Source organism: Mobula birostris, chromosome 3 (assembly GCF_030028105.1).
Source record: "Mobula birostris isolate sMobBir1 chromosome 3, sMobBir1.hap1, whole genome shotgun sequence".
Lineage (NCBI taxonomy): Eukaryota > Metazoa > Chordata > Chondrichthyes > Myliobatiformes > Myliobatidae > Mobula > Mobula birostris.
Window position 1 is genome coordinate 84,256,527 of NC_092372.1, and position 21,908 is coordinate 84,278,434.

Genomic DNA, 21,908 nt, shown 5'->3' on the forward strand with positions numbered 1-21,908 from the left:
CTGCACTAATTTTTCATTAGTTCCAGTTCTCTTTCACATCTCTGTTGCAGATTAATAAAATCATCACTTTTATGGTTTTGAGTTGCTCTTTAATGAAGAGATAAAATATTTCTTTGCTCATCAATTTCAGCTTCATTTAAATTCCACCTGCATAAGAACTCTCTCAGGTACTTTTGCTTCAGAAATTACAAGACTTAGATGTATATGCGTACATTTTGCATCATTAGATCAAAGCACTGACAGAATACAGAAAAAAAATTCTGTTCAAATAATTTATTCTGTTCAAATAATAATTTTAAATTCCTTTCAAATAATTTATTGATGCATAAAATTTACTTTATCCTCAGAGAGTACATGTCAGGTTCCTCAACTGTAGTCAGTCAGCAATTTCCAGACTTCTAGAAAATGCATTTCTTCATTTACAATGAAGAAAACTATACAAACCAGAATGCGTCTTTTTCTCCCTCTTTCAGATTGCAGGTTCCGCCATTTTGGCAAGGACTGTTAACACAGGCATGAATTGGAACATCACAATCCTGTCCCTGAAGAGGAATAAAATATGGAGGAGTCAAATATAAAACCACTGAACACGACAGCAAACTAGTATGAACAGCCTGACAGTTACTGTAAGATGAAGGGCAAAGCTCCCTTTTGTATGGGTATCATGGCACCCCAACAGAAACTGGCATCAGAGGAGTGGGGATGAAATCTAATTTCAGTTGTGCTCTTAATATTGGTACACAGAGCAGTCGCAGTAATGATTTTGAAAATATTTTTATTAAAATTAACAAAGAAACTAATTAGTGTCAACAGAGGGCCAATACTACCAAGATTAAACAGGGTTAATGTTTAAACAGTTGAGCAACATGTTGATTACAAAGCATTTAATATGGATATTTTATGCAACTTTGAACAGCTGAAGGTTACTTTTTTATTGATACTATATAATATAAATGCATAAATAAACCCATTCTTTCCTGAAGCTTCTTTCTCAACTAAACTCATCCAAATGTGTTTTCCTAACTGTCCCTGCACAACATCCGTTCAATGGTCTTTCCTGCTCTCCTTGTTCTGTTGATAACTATTTAATCTATTGAAATTCACATCTATTTAAGTTTGATTATTCCCATTTGCGCATGTGACCATTCTGCTAATTTTGATTGCTCGAGGCTGTTTGCATTATTGTCTTGTAAATTGTTCATTGCTGTTGTGTTGTCTGTTATGGTATTGTCCTGTGTCTTATGCTTGGCACTGGATCACAATCAATTCTGGTATGTTTCACATACTGGCAATAAAGTAATTCTGATTCTGATTAGTGTAATCCATCAGTGAGATCAACAGGAAGCAGTCCAGCTGGTTCTCATGCACTACAGCCAATCCCAGAGCTCTCATGCTCCAATTTCATTATGGTTGTCACTACAAGTGGATCACATACTCTGCAACATTTTGCTGACCATTTATGGCAGTGAACAAGATTACAAGGCATCAGTTGAAGTGTTTAGCCTGGGTAAGAATGAAGGGAGTGGAAGCTTGTTGTTTCCTTGCTGGTCATATACTTTTTGATACATGATCAAGTGCAATTGATACAACAACACACGTGTGTATTATGTACATACAACAGCTGACACATATCGATGACATTGAATATGTCTTTGTGGTTAAAATACATAATATTTCTCCTGTTAATTGAGCTGAAATCTCCATGTTTTAATGAGTTATTTTCTGGCGTTATCCTTACATCTTCTCTTGCTCACGTGCTGGAAAGTTTAAAATTCTCCAGCCCTTTACCATTCTCACCTATTACCTTCCAGCTACCCTCCTTCCCCTCCCCCCACCTTTTTATTCTGGCATCCCTCCGCCCCCCACCACCACTTTTCAGTCTTGAAGAAGGACCGTGACCTGAAATGCCTACTGTTTATTCATTTCCATAGATGCTGCCTGACCTGTTAATTTCCCCCAACATTTTGTGTGTTTTACATTGGATTTCCAGCATCTAAATGTTTCTAAAATTGCAAGAGTCACTCAAACTAGTCAAAAATTCCTTTGGTCACTCCAGCTCACTGCCCAACTAAATCATATTGTTAGTTATTTCCTAAAGGTAATGAATGGAAAAACGCCAACCAGATTGGAAGAAAGAAATGCTGGTGCACCTAATGGATCTATCTACGAGGGGACATAACAATCAGACAGCAGTGCTCATTTCTGGTATTCAGAGCATTTGGACATGACGTGACTGGGCAAAGGAAACATGGTGCCCAGATCTCCCACTTGTGGCTGAGCTTAGGTAGGTATAATCTCAGAGGACCTGTTCTTCGGCTGTGGAGGTATGACTGGGAATTCAAACATTGGATGTGGATAAGATCAGGGGGTGGGAGACTCTAGTAATAGGCATTAGTAATAGTGGCATTTTGACTGGAGGGCGTTGGGAGGGAGGTGGGGGAGTTGATGGTGCCAATTGGGATCAGGCAAATATCGGAAGTTGGTGGTAACATTACAAACATGCAGAGGGACTGAGTGAATTGGGCAGGCAACGTTGTGTCCCTTATCAAGCCCAACATCTGTGAAATTAACACTGCAAGATCTGTGAAGGAAGCATAAATTAGAGGAAAAGAAGACAATGTCCGAATAGGTACTGAAAGTAAAATACAAGGGGAAGGATTGAAAGAAAAAGAAAGTGACAAGATGGTAAAATTTACACTACAAAATTTAAAATGTTATATTTTAAACCAATTTTGCTTATTATTTAAAAAGATACTGAACTGGACAAAGATTGAACTTTCTATGGTGTCTTTTGTTTGTTTATAAGCATCACAACATAGGCTATTCAGTAGATTTTATTGAAGAGCCAGATTATGTAATACTCTTTGGGAAGTTTTGCAAAGTGCACAGAATTGTTTCATATTTTGCACTCAATGGAGCATGGAGGAAAATTTAGAAGATGTGATGAAATGCGAAGTCAAGTAGCCAGCAGACAAAGAGATCGCTGAAATGGGAAGGTGGAAGTCCGAAGGTCTTGTAAAAGAGACTCAGGCAGAGTGGATGTGAGATAGATGAAGAATTTGACGCTGATGAGGAATGGCAAATTCAGCTTAATTCAGATAACTAGGAGGTGTTACATTTTGTAAAGTTAAAGCACGGTATAACTTTCACAGTAAATGACAGAGCCCTGGTTGTAGAACAGAGAGGCCTTGGGAGTTCAGATAAATGGTTCCCTGAAAAATGGAGTCACAGGTGGATAGTGTGGTAAAGAATCCTGTTGGCCAGCTGGCTTTCACCAGTCAGGGCACTGGGTACAGAAATTGGAAGGTCATGTTGCAATTGTACAGGATACTGGTGAGGCCACATTTGGAGTATTATATTCAGTTTGGGTCACCCTTGCTATACGATAGCAGAAAAGATTTATGAGGACTTGAAGGACTGAGTTATAGGGAGAGTTTGGACAGGCTAAGACTTTTCCTTATTGGAGAATCTGAGAGGTTGTCTTACAGAAGTTTATAAAATCATGAGGTCCTTAGATTGGGTGACCACATTCTGTATTCATGCAGCCCCCCCCCCCCCCCCACCAAGTCTCAGGATTCAAGAACTAGAGGACATCCATAGCTTTAGGGTGAGAGGGGAAAGATTCAATAGGAACTTGAGAGACAACTATCTTTTAAACACAGAATGTGGTATATATTATATGTAATGAGCCGGCAGAGGAAGTGAGTGAGGTACTGTAGAAAACATAATATCTTTTAAAAGATAGTTGGACATGTAGGAAATGTTTTTAAGGATTTGGGGTAACATTGGCAAATGGGAATAGCTTGGATGGGCATTTCGGTCAGCATGGAACAGGCAGAAGGGCCCCTTTCTATGTCGTATGTCTGTATGACTTCTGCGATATCAGAGAAGAGAGTGAATTAACCAGGGTTAACCAGAGGTGACAGAGTGGTAAAAGCAATCTTGGACACCTAACTAGAAGAGATTATGTGGCAACATGCATAACACGCTGGAGGAACTCAGCAGGTTGGGCAGCATCCGTGGAAATGGACAGTCAACATTTCCACAGATGCTGCCCAACCTGCTGAGTTCCTCCGGCATGTTGTGCATGTTGCTTTGACCCCAGCATCTGCAGAGTATTTTGTGCTAGAGATTACATGGGCTGGAGGATAAGGATGACGTTTTTGAAGATAAGGTTCCGATGCCTTAAATCAATGAGCTCTGGCAAGGATCAGGTTGACTGTTATGTGTGACTGGATAAGAGTAGCGGTCTTAAGCATAAATTAAACTAGGATAGAACAATGGACTCTTTTGAGCAGGAAGATATTAACAACGGAGATACCATAGCAAGGCAAGGACAAGTGGGGTCAAGGTTGGGAAGAAGATGAGTGTTCCTTGGGATGATTCATATTCCCTTGATTTCCATACACCAGTCATTGACAGAATATTTTCCTCAAAGTTCAAAACCCCAGTAAACTGTAAAGCTGCAAAGCTCTTTTCTTTCATTTTAAGTAGGTCTTTGGAGAAAAATCAGTAAGGCTCATTTGGATCCACAGATAACAATTGTGAATGCAGATTGTATTCACTCCAAAGTATACTTACAGAGCTAAGGGTCATAATTTGAAGTTGCAGCTTGATATTCAGCCTTACAATTACTATCTACTGTCACTCATCGGTTTAAAAATCACTATTAACTGTCACTCTAGAAATATATTATTTTATATTCTGTCTGGAGGACAGACAACCGCCAGCTGCTGAGTTTCTGTTCGGTCAATTTGGCATATCTCCTTGACCTGACAGAGTAAATGAGATACCAAGGGATGATGTCTGTGTGACAACAGTGAGCAACAATTAATTGATGTTCAAAACTGTACACACATATACTTCTCCCAAGCAACAAGCAGCTGTGCAATATTAACATCTGGCTGACAGATTATCACATCCATACGTAATAGGCTGTAACTTATTCCGGTTTTCCTCTCTAATATCTTTAAGCTGTACTCACCTATAAATTGTAAGTGCATTAGCGCTAAAATTCTACAGGTAGAGTGAGAGAATATGGTACGGGGGTGGGAGATGAAAACTCATGATCACTGGTGCCCTTGTTTCGAACACTGGCTGGTTGTTAGTCTTTGTTTGTATGTAGATTTTCATTGATTTGTTCTAATGTGAATGCCTGCAAGGAAGTGAATCTCAGGGTAGTTTCTGGTGACATATACATATGTACTCTGATAATAAATTTATTTGAACTTTGAATTGTAACCCTACTAGAATTTGCAAGATCTACACAAGGGGATATTAGGATGGATCTGGGCAGTGGAATCATTGCCTTTGTGTGCATTTTAAAATACTCAGCAGGTGTGCAGGCCAAGAAATAGGGTCCCACAGGCTGTGGTATTTCATACACCAAGACTAATTCGCACAGGAAAATACAGACAAGATTTATCTCTTTACCTTTCTGAAAACCCTGGCTCAAACTGCATAATCACTAGATTAATGATAAATACCACCTTAGCAGTGAGAATCATAGTCATGGGAATTTCCAAGTCTAGCTCCGAGCAAAACTATTGAATAAATATCTGGTGAAATATGAAATTATAGATTATCACTACTGTCTGTCTCCTGTGTAATTCTTCTGGTGATCATGAACTGGGGAAATGAAGACAGGCCTTTGATGCCTGTGATAATTCTGTCATTTTTGAATGGTTCTTTGAATGGTTAAGATAAACATGTTACACAAAAACTGTTAAAATTGAAGTAAATAACTTGAAAAATACATATTCTTTAAAGCAAATATTAAAGTAAAAGGAAGCAACTTTTCCTCTAAACCGCCCATTCGCTTGCCCTATGACTGTCACTTTAGTCCAGTGGGGTTTCAGGCCGAGCTAGGTCATAACGTTGGGCAGGACTACAGCTGGAAACAGAAAAAACACTGGAGTCAGTCACTGGACAGGACAGACAGGTGGTCTTGACCTCTTCCTCTGACATCATTTGACAATATATGTGTCTTAGAGATGTGTCTGAGAGGTACTGAACTTTAAACAGGGAATGGATCGAGTTTCCAACTATAGCCCCTGGCACCCGTTTGGTTCATAGCTGTACCTTATATTTCAGTACCTTCAGGGACAAATGTAAGGAGCTTTTGCTTGAAACATCCAGGAAATCAAAAATACAGAAATATAGAAAAATAGGAGCAGAAGTAGGTAATTCATCCCCTTGAGCTTGTTCCGCCACTCAATATGATCACAGCAAAGCTTCTACCTTAGAACCACGTTGGCACTTTCTCACCATGTTGCTTGTAATCTTTAGTGTGAATACATTTGTTTGTCTCTTCCTACATATATTGACAAACTTGGTCTTGGCAGACTTTAGGATTAGAGAATTCCACAGGTTCACCATCCTCCCTGCATCAAGTCTGTTGGACCCAATCAGAATTTTTGTCTATTTCAATGGAATCACTTCCCATTCTTGTAAACTTGAATGAATTGTGGCCATTGTGGACCTAGTCTGTCCTCACATGGCAGTTCTAATATCGCAGGAATCAGCCTGGTGAAACATCACTGCACGGCCTCAATGGAAAATATATCCTTTCTTAACTAAGGAAACAATTACTGTCTCATCATGGCTCCATATAATTGTGACAAGAGTAAAACTAGAACAGATTGAATATGAACTTTCTCCTTCATAAAATAACAAACATGAAATCAGTGCATGTGCTCATCCATAAACGTCTGTCATTCATCACCCCTTATTTTATGTGTGGCATTCGAGTTGAGCACTAGACTCTGATGTTATTTTACATGACGTAAATCTTAAATAAAATATGCCAAGTGTTAGCTACTGGCTAGTTGTTAATGATGATGAAACTATAACATACTAGAGGTGGAGATCTTTCTTTTCATATTATGAACATACCTTGAATCCATAAGGACAGGTGCACCTGTAGAACTCCACAGGGTCATTTTTGCAAGTGCCATCATTTTTACAGGGGTTGGAAAGACAGGGGTTACACTTGGCTAGAATGTTGATGTCAATAGGGCCTTGAAAAATAAAGCAGTTTTGTAAGTTAAGAAAATGAAACAAGCAAGATACATATAAGAACAGAAAAATCATATTTGTATTAATTTTATGATTGATCACTGATCCCTGTTGTTTGCTTTATAACACCTTGACAAATGGAATAATCTAGAATCATGAAACAAGTTGATTAAGCTTGCAATCCTTCAACGTCAGATAGCTAATACAGAATAAAAATTAAATTGCAAATAAATTAATGATTGATATTCTGGCTTATTATAGAGTTCAGTCATTAGTATGATACTAACATCTGAGAGGCAGGGGTTCTGCTTGAAACTAACTGCACTGAAATTAAACTAATTTTAATGAAACATTGTTGCTTACTTCAGAAAACATTTTTGGTTAAAATTGAAAGATGAAAAAGAAATAACTGCCACTGAAACAAATATAATGTAGCTTATATCATATACAGTTTTTAAATGGGGAAGAACATTCTGAAATACTATGCTCTAACAACATAAATTCAGTAATAAATTAATACATCTAAAATGTGCAATTAAGTCAAATACCACATTTCTAAGACAGACATTTATTTCACAGTTACATTTCAGTTTAAGGTTAAACACATGCAATATGTAGTTAACGTCATAATTTGTACTAACAGTGCGTTAACTATACGGATATATCAATTTGACATTGATGATCCAAGGCAAACAAATCTGTTGAGAGGTTAGGTAATTTTTTGGGGGTTCACATTAAGGGAAAGACAGGAGGTCCGTGCTTAACACCATCCATTATTGCCAGGGGTAATTTGGCTGTCTTACCTGGTACCAGAAAACCACAAGGCCCTGGAATCTCTATTGGCAGGGCAAAGGATGTCAATTATCACAAGTGAAATATTAAAGAGTGTTAGATTACATGCAAACAGGAGTATTCATAGGGCAATTATGTTACAAAATGTTCTATCTGAATAATATAACTCCTCATTAGATGTTTAATTAGTCCATCACCAAAAAAATCTGATAATCATGTTATAAAGTTTTGATTTAATCACTTTGCTCCAAGACAAATGTACCTTTGCTTTACACTTTCTCCCACAGTTAACCTATATTGGTGGCATTACCTTGACATTCAAATTTCTTTGAGGGAGTGGTAAGCAAGAGTTTATCTGCCATGTCACCAGGTCCAGCACAACGAGCTATGCCTGGTTCTTTGTAGCCTGACTTGACCCAGTCGGACAACCACTGCATGTTACAGTCACAGTACAGAGGGTTGGCACCAAGGGCCCTGCACAGAGAAGGAAGCCATACATTCATTTTTCAAACGCAATGGTACAATAACATCAAAGATCAGAAAAACAATCATCCCATCCAACATCATTCAATTTAAATCTTTATTGCCTCTTATCACTGCATTCAGTTTCCACATATAAAACAAAATCAGTGTTTTAGGCTCCACCCATCAATGGAAAATCATTAATAATGCAAAGAAATGATTTGTAGTACCACCCTTAAACATTCCATTTATTAATCTGCATCTTGATTTCTTGTCTAATGCCACGACACTGCGTGAAAAATTAACACAGATTATCATTTTAAGTTCTGAACAGTTGTATTATACAACACAATAGTGTCTATTTCTGCCATTTTCTTCATCTTAATTTATCTCCTTTCAAGCTATAGAGCTGACATTTCCTTGACATCAGCTCGAATTGGTCTCATGGACCTTCAGTGCATTGCATTTAGTTTTCAACATTCACTGTGCTTTATTTGTTCCACTGAATTCAGTACTTAAGGGGGTGAATCAATTAGTGTTCTACAGACTTAGAAGGACCTCGGCCTTAGATTTTATTTTCCTGAGATTATACTGTGTATTCTATAAATACCATTTACTCGGGACCATTTCTACAGCAGCTGCAATGTATGTTTTACATATTTAGACACCTTTTAACTCTCCTTTCGATTAACTTAAAACACATCCAGAGTATGTGTATTGACAGCAAGTTAAAATACAGTTAAATTGTTACTTCCATGGAATAGTAGGGAGATGAGGTTTTAAGCAGCTTGCTGAGTCAGTACTTTTGTTTTTGTGGCCAGCAGTGATCTGTTTCATCACCATGATATCCCAAATGAAGAAAAAACAAAACAGTTTTAGATTCTGTATTACTACATTCTGTTGCTGCATAGTTCTATGTATGATGTGCTGTAAAATCCATTCCAAACAAAATATTCAGCCACATAGAAGTTAATACCTCCGCTCGAGGTCAAGCACCTCCACTCTATTCGCCACAGGTAGATCTTCCCTGTAGCCAAACATTTTAATTCTGATTCCCATTCCAGTTCCGACATGTCTGTCCATCTTACGCCAAGATGAGACCACCCTCAGAGTACAGCAGCAATACCTTATATTCCGTATGATTCGTCTCCAACCTGATGGCTTGAATATCGATTTCACTTTCTGGTACAAAAAACTCCCCACCTCCCACCCCCACTTCCTTTATTTACCACTCTGACCTTCTTCTCCAGCCCTTGACCTTTCCCATCCACCTGTCTTCACCAATCATCTTACAGCTATCCTCCTTCCCCTCCCCACCTTGCCTTTTCATTCTGGCATCTTCCCCTTTCCTTCTCAGTCCTGAAGAAGGGTCTTGGCCTGAAACATCGACTGTTTATTCATTTCCATAGATACTGCCTGGCCTGCTGAGTTCCTCCATCATTTTGTGTGTGTTGCTTTGGATTTCCAGCACCTGCAGACTCTCTCATGTTTAGTTAAAAACAGTGCCCAGAGATTCACCTGTGGTCAAAAGTGCCAACCATGAATTAAGAAGTGCTAGTTTATTTCCCTGCTTCAGTTCTTAATCAAGTCAAGCTGAGAGGAACTCTATCTGCACTGTCTAAAGTATAAAGATGTTGTTCATATTCGTGAAATAATGAAATGTCAAGGGGCTTACTGAAGTCTTTACTTACAAATGTGACAATGATGAGAGGTCATTGAAAGCTCCTTCAGGAATCGCTGATATCTCATTCCCATGCAATGACCTATAAATAGAGGATATAAAAGCTGAATGCAATCTACTGAGGACCTGATCTCTATTCAGCTTATAGTTACAGTGAACCATCTAACACAGAACTACAACCCAGAGCGCTATCAAACAATTTGCTATTTTAATATTGGTGTTCATTCAGTTTGGATTCTGGTGGACCATATTTGAACTGCTAAGTAGGGTATTTCCATATAAATCGTAGACTGATTAGCTTAATTAAAACCAAACTTACCAGTTGGGGAACCCATACTTGCAAATGAAGAACTGCTTTTCCTTTGCACCCACCACTGTATGGAGGAAAATCTAACTGCCACCAAACCATGACAATTTCCAGTCAGGTGTATCAGCTAAATATTGACCCTTGGTTCGACACTTTCCTTGTAATCTTTTTGAATAAGAAGCTAGTTTCAAAATGGAAGGCATGGGCAATATTTTCCCAAACTGAAAGGCATTTCCCCACACAAAAGCTCCTATTCTTGAATTGGTGCATCTTTTGATCAGCTCAATCACATAAGGGTCTTGCCCCAAAATGTCGATTGTTCATTTCCCTCAACAGATGCTGCCCATGATTTCCTCTGGCACTTTGTGTATGTCAGGTTCCTTAAGCTTGTCATAGCCAGTTTGGGGGGGGGGGGGTAGGTAGTGGGTATCTAGCTGTCACTAGCTGTTAAATGCTCCCTATGGCATGCATCACAAATAGCCTCTGACAACTGAGTCCAACTCCTGGCCTTCACGAGTGGCTTTGCTATTAAGCCTGCTGAAACCATTTTTATTGACAGGAGAAGGGGCAAAGGCAGGTTACTGGCACCTTAAAACCCATCGCTTTGGGCAGATGGGGCTAGTCAGCTGTGGTTGGAAGCTCATCTAGAAGAAAGAAAACTCTCATCTTAAGCCTTCGCTGCCTTGGGGAAGACTTCGGGAGTAAACACCGAGGGAAAAAGCTGGGGCTGGAGTGTCTAAGGCAGTTTACGTTGATTTCAACACTGAATGGCAACTCCTGTGACGCCACTGGTGCCATACTGTATCGGCCTCTGCCATTCCTTTGGATTTATGAGCTGCACGGAGAGGTGGCAGCAGCTGCGTGCGCACAGCTTGCTCTCCATATCGTACTGAGCATTGGCCAGTGGAGCCCGTAATGTAAATAGACTGACTCACAAACATCAGGGTGAGGAATTTGCTCAATTTTATTCCCACCCTGCTCCCATCAGAACGTGGTTAATTCAGATTGTTATGATCGTGGAGTCAGAGTGGGAACAATTTGGAGGAAAATTTTGTTTCAGATTTTTACAGTGCCCTGGTAGGAGAGGAAAGGAGCTGGTGTCACCAGTGTGCACAGAACACCGAACACAAAGGCTGCTGAAGATGTACCTTTAAACGGATGCTGTCATCTTTAAGGAGGAATGGTTATTGATTAGCTGCATTATTTAAAAGGCCAATAATCTTTCCTGTACTTACAACAAACGCAGGGATCTCAAACCATCAAAAGCCCGAACAGGGATACACCTGAGCCGGTTATAACTGAGAATCCTGTGAAAGTGAAAAAGGTAACACTGAGGAAATACACCAATTCACAATCAGAAATTGATAAACCATTACGAGCTGGTTGTAAGCTCAAACATTCTGAAAAACATTATGATCAGTGTTTCTACAGATGAGACAAGAGTATGGTGCCAAGTATGTATTGAGAACAAATACTTACAAAGTCAGGAGCTCTGACATGTTGCTGAAGCTTTGGTTGTACAATGTACTGATTCTGTTATTACTTAAATCACTGAGAAAACAAAACATTAGAATAAATAAAACAGCTGGTGGTAATAATGCAAATGATGTGGAAACATACAATCAGACACATTATGTAATACAACACACATAAAATGCTGGAGGAACTCAGCAGGAGACGTAGCATCTGTGGAAATGAATAAACAGTCTACATATCAGGCCGAGACCTTTCTTCAGGAATGAAAAAGAAGGGGAAAGATGCCAGAAATAAAAAGGTCGGGGGGAGAGGAGGAGGACAAGCCTAAAGGTGATAGGTGAGGCTAGTGGGTGGGAAAGATTAAGCACTGGAGAAGGAAGAATCTGATAGGAGAGGAGAGGAGAGGAGAGGAGAGGCGAGTGGACTGTGGGAGAAAGGGGAGGAGGAGGGGACCCAGGGAGAGGTGATAGGCATGTGCGAAGACGTAAAAGGTCAGATTGGGGAACAGAAAAAGAAGGGCCATTTTTTACTGGAAGTAGAAATTGATATTCATGCCATCAGGTTTGAGGCTACCCAGATGGAATATAAGGTGTTGCTCCTCCATTCTGAAGGTAGTCTCATTTTGGCCCAAGAGGAGGCCATGGAATGACATGTCGGAATAAGAAGGGGGATTAAAGATTTTGGCCACTAGGAAGTTCTGCTTTTGGCAAATAGAGTGGAGGTGCTCGACGAAGCGGTTCCCCAATTTATAACAGGTCTCTCCAGTGTAGGGGAAGCCACATGACGAACACTGGACACAATAGACGACCTGAGCAGACTTGCAGGTGAAGTACTGCCTCACCTGGAAGGGCTATTTGGGTCCCTGAATGGAGGTGAGGGAGGTGGTAAATGGGCAGGTGCAGCACGTTGGCTGCTTACATGGATAAGTGCGTGAAGGGAGATGAGTTGGGAGGGACAAATGGGCAAGAGAATCACAGAGGGTGGAAAGCAGAGGGTGGGAGGGTGGGCGAGGTAAAGATGTGTTTAGTGGTAGGATCCCTTTGGAGATGCCAGAAGTTGCGGAGGATGATGTGTTGGATGCAGAGACTCATTGGGTGACAGGTAAGGAGAAGAGGAACTCCCATCACTGCTAGTGCGGCGGGAAGATGGGGTGAGTCAGCATGCTCAGGAAATGGAGCACATGCGGGTGAGGGCAGCATCAATAGTGGAGGAAGGGAAACCCTGTTCTTTGAAGAAAGAGGACATCTCTGATGCTCTTCCTAAAGATGCTGCCTGGCCTGCTGCATTCACCAGCAATTCTTATGTGTGTTGCTTGAAACTCCAGCACCTGCAGATTTCCTCGTGTTTGAAAAGAGGTATAGTCAAGATAGATGTGGGAATCGGTAGGTTTATAAAAGACGTCGGTTGAGAGTTTGTCTTCAGAAATGGAGACAGATTGATAAAGGGGATGGAGGTCTCAGGAGTGGACCAAGTGAATTTAAGGGCATGGTGGAAATTAGAAGCAAAGTTGAGGAAACTGATAAGCCTAGCATGTGTGCATGGCATCTGTTGGCCTTGCGAGATCATGGATTTGCACCAGGGCGCAGGCCTGGGCAAGGTTTGTATGGAAGACCAGCGGTTGCCCATGCTGCAAGTCTCTCCTCTCCACGACACCAATGTTGTCCAAGGGAAGGGCAAGGGCCGATACAGCTTGGCACCAGTGTCGTTGCAGAGCAATGTGTGATTAAGTGCCTTGCTCAAGGACACAACACGTTCCCTCGGCTGGGGCTCGAACTCACGACCTTCAGGTCGCTAGTCCAATGCCTTAACCACTTGGCCACATGCCCACAATGTGTGCATGAAGCAGCACCAATCAGTTGTCAATGTAGTGGAGGAACAGTGGGGAGTATTACTGTGGAAAGTTTGGAACATGGACTGTTCTACGTAGCCTATGAAGAGGCAGGCATTGCTGGGGCTGTGGGTTCCCTTGAGTGTGGAGAAAGTGGGAGGAGCCAAAGAAAAAGTTGTTGAGGGTGAGGACCAGTTCTGCCAGACGAGGGAGGGTGGTGGGTGGCGGTGGAGGGGAAATGGCTGTTCCTTTGTTAAGAAAGAAGCAGAGAGCATAGCAGCTTTCTTGATGGGAGAGAGAAGTGTATGGGGGCTGAATGCCCATGGTGAAAATGAGGTGGTCAGGACCAAGGAATTGAAAGTTACAGAGGAGACTGAGAATGTGAAGTGTCTTGGATGTAGGTGGGAAGACCCTGAACCAAGGAGAATAGAATTGAATCAAGGTATGAAGACACAAGTTCAGTGGGGCAGGAACAGGCAGAGGCAGTAGGCCAGCCCAGACAGTCAGGTTTGTGAATCTTGGGTAGGGGGTAGAAGCGAGCAGTGTGGGTTAAGGGAACATTATGTAATAGGAAGTTCCTGATAATCTGCAGCCTCGTACAGTCATGTTTTGATGTCCTGAAGCCTAGGACGTTTAAGTCATTTAATTAAACACAATGAGGCATTGTTTGGGAACTTGAAGCTTGTGCATAAACTTCATGTGGTTCATTAAGGTCCAAACAAAGGTATTAATTCTAAGACCTTCCCACAATGTACCCACAGTGTCTGAGCACTATTCTGCTCCCTGGAAGTCATTTCCTGTTGGTCTTTGCTTACCCAAAATATTCACTGTTACAATGATAGATCTTGTTGCCAACTTGGAGGCTGAAATTTTTGTTTGTAACTATTGGAAGATTATTTATTTAAATAAATAATCTTCCACAAGTTACAAACAAAATTTGAGCTCACACAAGCTTAAAGTTAAAGCTCCCTTTCCAATAATACAGCTGGTCCCTCTTTAAACGAAATCTTTTAGTTGCCCTAGAATATGCCTGCACACCCATTTAAAACACAAAGATCGGACACCAGCTTTCCTACAAAAAAAATCAGGAAATCTCATCTGCACTGTTTCCATATTGTGATTATTGACTGCAACATTGTCATGAAAATCATCCATAATTTCTGAATAGTTTCACAATTTGATCACCAGATCCATTATCACCCGGCTGTGGACAGAAAATCACCCAATTCCCTGAATTTACTGTCCCTTCAGGTCTATGAACAAACTGTTCCGAGATAGATTATCGCTGGGGCCTCCAATGTCTCAGTGATTACATAACTTTAGAGACCAGCCAGATACTTGGGCTGATTCTATATTTCTGCCAGTGTAGATGATTTCAGCTCATGAATCCTGTTTCACTATTGATGATCCCAGATTTCAATGAGAAAATCTACCAGCCAGGTTCCCAGTTCAGATTGTTACCCAGAGAACCCTGGAGCTCTAATCTTGCTCAATTATTTTAATAATTTGGTATCACTCACTGTTCCAGGCTCCTCCATGAAGACTGATCACTGGGATGGTCAGAGTGCACGCCTCTAGAGTACCATGTTGTATATAAAGCAATGAAATGAGTCATGATGCAATGGCCATATTGTTCTATCTCACTGGTGTGGGTATGATGGACTGTATTTACTGTAAACGTGAGTCCCAGTAGTGCTGAAAGATCCTGAGCAGGGAAAAGGGGCTGATGACATAAGTGTTGCACGGTGCCAATACAAAGACACCAAAGCATGCCATGTATTTTCCATAATTTATCATTGGGAAACATGTCACTGGTTGACACAACTCACATTCTGTGCTGTTGAAGGCTCTCAGCTACTGGACGTGCCATGGAGAGCATTCTAACTGGACACATCACCGTCAAGTATAGGGGAGGGGGAGTTGCTACTGCACAGGATCTAAGTTGCAAAAAGTTGTAAAATTAGTCAGCTCTCTCATGGGTACCAGCCTCCGTAGTATCCGAAACATCTTCAAGGAGCGATACCTCAGAAAGGAGGCGTCTATTATTAAGGACCCCCAACACCCAGGACATGCCTTCTTCTCAATGTTACTGTTGGGAAGGAGGTACAGAAGCCTTAAGGCACACACTCAGTGATTCAGGAACAGCTTCTTCTCCTCTGCCATCTGATTTCTAAATGGACATAGAACCCATGAACACTACCTCACTACTTTTTTTATTTCTGTAATTCAGTTTTTTTTCCTATATTTATCATGTATTTGCTGGTGATATTAATCCTGATTCTGATGTCCAGATGTAATCAAATATTCCTTTCCCAACCATACTGTGATAAACACAGAAGTTGTACTTTGATGGTACTAGCCAGAAGTACACAACAGAACCTGACAATGTCAACCTTTAAATTACTAGAGAGGACGATTTTATAAGCAATTTAGTGGGCAGTTTTCGAGAGGATAGTTCTGTTCATGGGGAAATCTGGGACACTGAGGCATAAGCCTAAAATTAGACACTGGTCATTAGGAAACTCAATTCATACAGAGTGTGACGACAGAAGTATGAGACCCTCTCCCACAATAAAGTAGCCAATGTCAGCAATATGAATTTAGAGCTGACCAATAATATTTTTCTTGGCCAAGCAACTAAAGGGATGTGGACCCAGGAGGGTAGGTGGATTGGGGAAAAAAGTCAGTGATAGTGGAATGGATGAGGGTTACTGAATAGCTCATGCTTATGTACCCTTTAAATAGCACGACTTAATGGTGTCATAATGAAAGTACGTACATAAGTAATAAGTGCTTGTAGTTGGTGAGTTCCTTGGGCACCATCACAAATTGATTTCCATCCAAGTACCTAGAAGAGAGAGCACTGCATGAGATCTAAGATCAGCCAGTAATGCATGATTAGCTTCGCAATCAGCTTTCCACCTTTAAGTTTAAACAAAATGCTACTAACATAGTATAGCAACGACCTCTAAGTGAAAGGTCAAAGCTTGTGGTGCACTAAATCCTCAGCAGGGGGGAGGAAAGAGTAAGGAGTTAAACACAGGCTTCACAGTTAGATGACATAGAGCTCAGTATATTGTAGGAAACATGTTACGCTAATGGAGCACATTCCACACATTTGATCTACTAGATGAGAATTAGTTTAAGTTAGTGGCAACAAAGCCATTTATCCTCTGTACTCTGCAGCAAAACTGGATTTCAAATTTGGGCAGATGACTGGACACTGAGGCCAGAATCTACAAGGGCAAATGATAAGGATTTATTTACTTTTAATGGGCTTCCCTTGCTTCGCTGCCTATCTCTTTGTATCTTCTGAAAGATGTAAGTGATGTACAGGTGGTTGAAGGAGAGAGGTGTGTAACACTGATAGACCCTAGGCCAAATGCCAATATTTACTGACATCGCAACAACAGGAATTCTGCAGATGCTGGAAATTCAAGAAACACACATCAAAGTTGCTGGTGAACGCAGCAGGCCAGGCAGCAACTTTGATTTACTGACATCTCACATTCTCTCTCTGGAAATTGAACGAGTTAACTCAGCCGATCAACAAAATCTAACACAACTCCTTCAGGCACTTAGGGAATATCTACACAATTTACAACATGTCCTGTACGAGCTAACAGAAAGTAACAAAAAACCAAAGCCTTTTAGATTCCCTCCCGCACAAGAAGAGTTTTATTCGACTGTTCTAATCTCTAATTATCATTATCTGTGGAAAACTGCCAGTTGTAATTGTTACTGTAAAACATTCATTGTTGTTGATTACTGAAGACTGTTAATGGACATTGTCACATTAAAAATTAATGCTCTGCCTTTGTGAAGTTGCAACCCATGTTTTAAATATTAATTTCATTGATTTGTGTGGAAATGCTCATATATATTTAAAATATAAACTTAGCTTTGAATAAGATTGAAAAGTGTTATAGTTTGCTATAAATATTAATAATTTTCCATTTTCCAATAATAATAACTATTCCAAAAAGGTCAATGGAAACCTTTGGAAAACATTAAGGGTGTCAAAAGAATTATCACAAACATTATCCCAGTATAGTTGAACTGAACTGAAAGCAGCATTAATCTTTTGGTGGCTATGCCTTGGGACAAAGCAAAGTTTAGTTTGGAATCACGAGAGCCTGCAGATGCTGGAACTGAAGTAAAAAAAAATCCAACTGCTGGAGGAACTCAGTGAGATGAGCATCATATCTGGGGAGAAATAAACTGTTGTTTCAGTCTGTGACCCTGCATCAGGCTGGTTGGTTTATTATCCACAACCTTCATCTTCTCAGCAAAAACAATAACTCCTGAATCCTATTGTAAGCTGTGATCTCCAAATTTTGTGAAGTTGGACTGGTTTTAGAGAAGTTCCAGATGATGGTGCATAAAAGGTGATGACAGGGTGGAAAAAGCAGCAAGGAGACAATGTATAAAGCAGGGAAATGGTGTATTGAAAGGGTTGAGAGACGGTTTATCATAAGAAATTGGAGATAGTGTGCAAAAAAATGTGTAGAACATCTGTGCTGAAGGTGGTGTGGAGTGTTGTGTGTAAATGGTGCTTAAATGATGAGGGAACGATATATAAAGAGGAGAGGAGTGGTCATATATAAAATGGAGTGCAGAGACAGTGTGCAGGTGGCGGTGTACCAAACAAAATGTGGAAATGGTGTTTAAAAGGAGATGGGTAGCTTGTTTATAAAAGGGATATGTAACCAGCAATGTAGAGATCTTGTGTAAAAGGAGATGTATAAAGAATGAAGATGGTTTGCAGACTGAAATGGGAAAAAGGTGGTGAGGTTAACTGGAAGTTGTGGAGGGTGTGTAAAAGACGGAGTATGGATGGTGCAGAGAAGGCACCATGCGAGTAAGGTCCGGCAGTGGGATGTGAGAGTGGAAGCTACCAAGCAAGTTCCAGTTCTGTAACCCCAACTTAACATTGATTGAAAGATGTGAATCGCTTCTGTGACTCCAGAAACATCTATTTAACTCCAGAATTTGAAACAGGAAAATGTGACTGCATTAAATTCAAGGCGCTGGTGATTGTTCAATAAAATGGATGTCTTCTATTGCACTGGAGTTTATTTTCACATGATTTGTCTGCCAAAAGGAATTACAACTGATTTCACTACAGGGCTCACATCAGTCATCAGAATAGAAACTTCAGACTGTCATATTTAATAAGCTCCCTTTTAACTATTCTGAGAATCTGAAACTCCCTCAATTAAATTCCTGAAGGTAAGAAATAACAAGCATCACTCACAGTTCTGTAACATCCTTGGGGAGGCCCTTGGGTAAGACTTTGAGACCCTTGTTACTGCAACGAACCACAGTGTCCAGGCAAGTACATTCTGCAGGGCAGCGGGCAAGAGGTGAACAGCTGTTGTCATCATTTCCTGGATTGTGGCAGAGAAAAGATTACCACGAGGCAAAAATAAACAATTGCTTTCCTTAAATTTTAAGGATAATTTGAAAGAATATCAAAATATAGAAACATCCAGCGGAGAAACTGCTCACATTAGCTCGTGTTAGAGAATAGTAGCATTGTGTACCAAAATGAAAATTGCACCAAGATTTAAAGAATTACATACAGAATAAGAAAACTCTGGCAGTGATTACAAGCAACAATTTAATTGAGAAGTTCAGATGGCTTACATAGAGAATGCTGACTACCTGGCAGTGATTACAAAGCAATACTTTAATCTAGAAGACATAAGGAATCTGGCCCCACCGATCAGGTTTCTCTTGTACTCCTTGAAGACAAACCGTTACCAGCTTCAGGTAATAGCTAAGGTTTCTTTCCTCAGATCAAGTCACATTACCCAGAACACTTGTGATTTCTTTTGCCTTTGTTTAAAGAAAACTACAGTGTAACTGAAGATGTTTGGTACTTCAATAATGTAATTAATGAAATTGCAAATTTTTCACATTGTTGGTGGGGAAAATTACATGAATGAACAAAGTGTTAAATTTCCTCAATTTTATTGAAAGATAATATCTATAATTTATTTCCATTTGCCCCTGGGTTTGTAATTAATTATGTGATGACGCTGTATTCCAGAAATGGTGGTCGCCCATTCCTTGTACGGGAGAGGATTAGGGGAGGGCCATTTGCTATCTTCTGGTCCGCAGAATATTAATAATCTATAACCACTACAATATTTGGTTAGAGCTTAGCAGTTACAGGTATACTGGGTACCACAGAAAGGACTTACTAAATTATAAGTTTATGACATTTTTGTTATAAAATGTATATTTGTCAGAAATTTTGTTGTAAGTAATTTTACTTCAAGGAAGATCACCGGCCCTTTTGGCTTTTCTTGTGGAAATCTGAACTGTTAGGAAGATTACCTCTTCAGAGGGCTGCTAGGTGGAATACCATAGTGTTAGAGTCACAGAGTGTTTTTTTCCCTAAACTGGAAATATCAAATGCTAGAGGCTATAAGTTTAAGGTGAGAAGTGAAAAGTTTAAAAGAGATCTGCGATGCAAGTATTTTCTTTACACAGAGAGTAGGTGCCTGGAACATCTTGCCAAGTGAGGTGATGGAAACAGATACAATTGCAATGTTTAAGGTACATTTAGACAGACAGGTGAGCAGGCAGGGAATTGAGGGAGATAGACAAACAGATGGGGTTATGGTCAGGGCAGACAAAGTGAGCAAAAAGGCCTGTTTCTGTGCTGTATTGTTTGATTGTTCTATACAGTGTCATAGAGAAATAGCTGAGAAGCAGGCCTTTGAGCTAGAGAGACTGTCTCTAATCACAATCTTAATCTCATCAACCCTCCTCAGTATTGTCCATTCATTTACTCAAAGGGCGATTTACAGTGGCCAATTAACCTACCCATTCACATCACTTTGGGATGTGGGTGAAAATTGAAACACACATTGGAAATCCAGATGTTCACAGTTAGAATGTACAAATTCAACAGACAGCACCAGGAATGAACCCGGGTCACCAGCAAGATGCTCACCTACTCTGAGGAGCTTTCAGTACAGTTTGCCAAGCTCTAAGGGTCAGTAGGGTCCAAAGGTAGTCATAGCCGAAGGGTGGTAGTGGGGACGAGCTCCCACTGCTAGACAAATGCTCTTCATGGCGTGAGTCTCTAACAGCCTCTGACAGCCAAGTCCAACTCCTGGCCTTCACATGTAGCATAGTTCTTATGCCCGGTGGAGCTGTTCTCACTGACAGGAGAAGGGGCAAAGGCCGGCCACTGGTGACTTAAAACCAGTTGCTCCAGGCAGATGGGGCTTGTTAACCACGAATGGCAGCTCATCTAGGAGAAGGAGACTCCGATTTCAAACCGCTGCCTTGCAGCTATACCCGCTCACAGGAGAGGCTTTGGGAGTAAACCCTGAGGAAAAGTCTGGAGTCGGAGTCCCGAAGACGGCTGACTACTGTACCCAGCACTGGCACGGCAACTCCTGCGATGCTGCTGGCACTAAACCGTATCAACTTTCATCGTTCCTTTGGACGTCATCAGCATGGACAGGGGGGTCCCACTGCATGAGCAACAGACGGATCTCCTTATCAGGTTAGTTCTGGCCTGGCTTGCGCCCTGGAGAGGCCACTCCAGCTTCGCCAGTGACTACCAGAGGCGCAGTATCCATGGTCGACCACGACCGACGGAGGCCACACACACAAGGGGCAATAAACTAGTGGAGACATACCAATAGACAGTTCAACCAGACTGATCATACCAGCCAAGGAATTAATCATGCAAGGTTTTAACACACTTTCCCATCAACGACCATGATAGACATCATCCAGGAAGTGGGTACAGACCTGTCACCTGATGCAAAGGCATCCTGCTGTATTCTGAAATTTGTCTCTAGCTTATTTACAGGCATACTGCGATACAGAGAGGCAAACATACCCTGATAGCTCGGCAGTTTTAAGTATGGTGTGAAACACTGTTAGGGCAAGCCTTTATTTAATCACTGTACGCAGCCAAGTCTCTCACTTCAGAAGCCTCAATAAAGGGAGCCTGACTCCAAACTGATCCACAGCTAGCTGCAGTCTAATGAGTGATGCTGAATCTCCCTGCTCCAAGTATTTCCCTCCTTTTCTACGTCACCATATGCTTCAGCTTTGACAGTGCCCAGCAAAACTTTTACATATTGTCAGCCTCACTACTGGCTCTTAAAACTTCTACCCTTGCAATATACACTTTATTGGCCACATTATGTTAAAAATAACTGACAGGGCAATTTTCCACTTTCATTTCAGCACAAACAAGCACAAATGATTACAAGAGGGAAGGAAGCAACCTGGTTTATCAAGATTATAGGCCATCCAGATCCTCAAATGGTATGCTAGAGTTGACTTCTACTACTACTCTTCGAAATACA

General features: G+C 40.8%; 1 protein-coding gene across 4 annotated transcripts in view; it reads right to left on the reverse strand.

The window, feature by feature from the left end:
• slit2 (slit homolog 2 (Drosophila)) overlaps positions 1-21,908 on the reverse strand; it is a 455,515-nt gene that overhangs the window by 59,295 nt on the left and 374,312 nt on the right. For all 4 annotated transcript variants that reach the window (XM_072252964.1, XM_072252963.1, XM_072252962.1 and 1 more), the window contains 8 exons: positions 18,821-18,953; positions 16,343-16,411; positions 11,739-11,810; positions 11,495-11,566; positions 9,963-10,034; positions 8,120-8,283; positions 6,895-7,019; positions 445-542 (listed from right to left, as the gene is read on the reverse strand). In XM_072252964.1, coding sequence (XP_072109065.1) covers positions 445-542; positions 6,895-7,019; positions 8,120-8,283; positions 9,963-10,034; positions 11,495-11,566; positions 11,739-11,810; positions 16,343-16,411; positions 18,821-18,953 — 805 coding nt within the window. The remainder of the gene's footprint in view (positions 1-444; positions 543-6,894; positions 7,020-8,119; positions 8,284-9,962; positions 10,035-11,494; positions 11,567-11,738; positions 11,811-16,342; positions 16,412-18,820; positions 18,954-21,908) is intronic.